General features: G+C 63.1%; 1 protein-coding gene across 1 annotated transcript in view; it reads left to right on the forward strand.

The window, feature by feature from the left end:
* The window catches only part of LOC104127447 (zinc finger protein 665-like), a gene marked incomplete at its 5' end in the record, with an annotated part of 10179 nt that overhangs the window by 8822 nt on the left and 683 nt on the right, over positions 1–674 (forward strand). The window contains one exon of the mRNA XM_035895650.1: positions 18–655. Within this exon, the coding sequence (XP_035751543.1) occupies positions 18–655 (638 nt within the window). The remainder of the gene's footprint in view (positions 1–17; positions 656–674) is intronic.

Genomic DNA, 674 nt, shown 5'->3' on the forward strand with positions numbered 1-674 from the left:
CGGCGATTTGTGCAAAGGGTTCATCCAACGCTCCGATCTGGAACGGCATCAACGGGTACACACCGGCGAACGACCCTATACCTGTGCCGAATGCGGGAAGAGCTTCAGTGTCAGCTCCCACCTCGACCGGCACCAGAAGATCCACGCAGCCGAACGGGCATCCTACCGTTGCCCCGAACATCTAGCCGGCTTCTTGGCCGCTCACCGTCATGGTCGCCTCTTCCAGTGTGCCCAATGCGGGCGATGTTTTGGTCAAGGGGCCGCCTTGCTCAAGCATCAACGTGCCCACAGTGCCGGGGGAAGCGTGGGGCAGCCCCCTAAGTGCCCGGATTGCGGCAAGAACCGTGGTGGCACGGTGGGGTTACGTCCCCGCGGTCAACAATGTCTGGATTGTGGGAGGGAATCGGATACCGGCGATGGTGAGACGGCACCGGCGGCGCCGCCGGAGAAACCCTATAAGTGCGGGGAGTGCGGGAAGGGGTTTGGGCAACGGTCGGCGTTGGTTAAACACCGGCGTATCCACACCGGTGAGAAACCCTACACCTGCGGGGACTGCGGGAAGGGGTTCATCCAGAAGTCGGACCTGACCATCCACCGCCGGATGCACACCGGGGAGAAGCCCTACCGCTGCGGCGAGTGCGGGAAGGGCTTCAGCGTCTCCTCCCACCTCATCA

Source organism: Egretta garzetta, unplaced genomic scaffold (assembly GCF_000687185.1).
Source record: "Egretta garzetta isolate BGI_Z169 unplaced genomic scaffold, ASM68718v1 scaffold1016, whole genome shotgun sequence".
Taxonomy (NCBI): domain Eukaryota; kingdom Metazoa; phylum Chordata; class Aves; order Pelecaniformes; family Ardeidae; genus Egretta; species Egretta garzetta.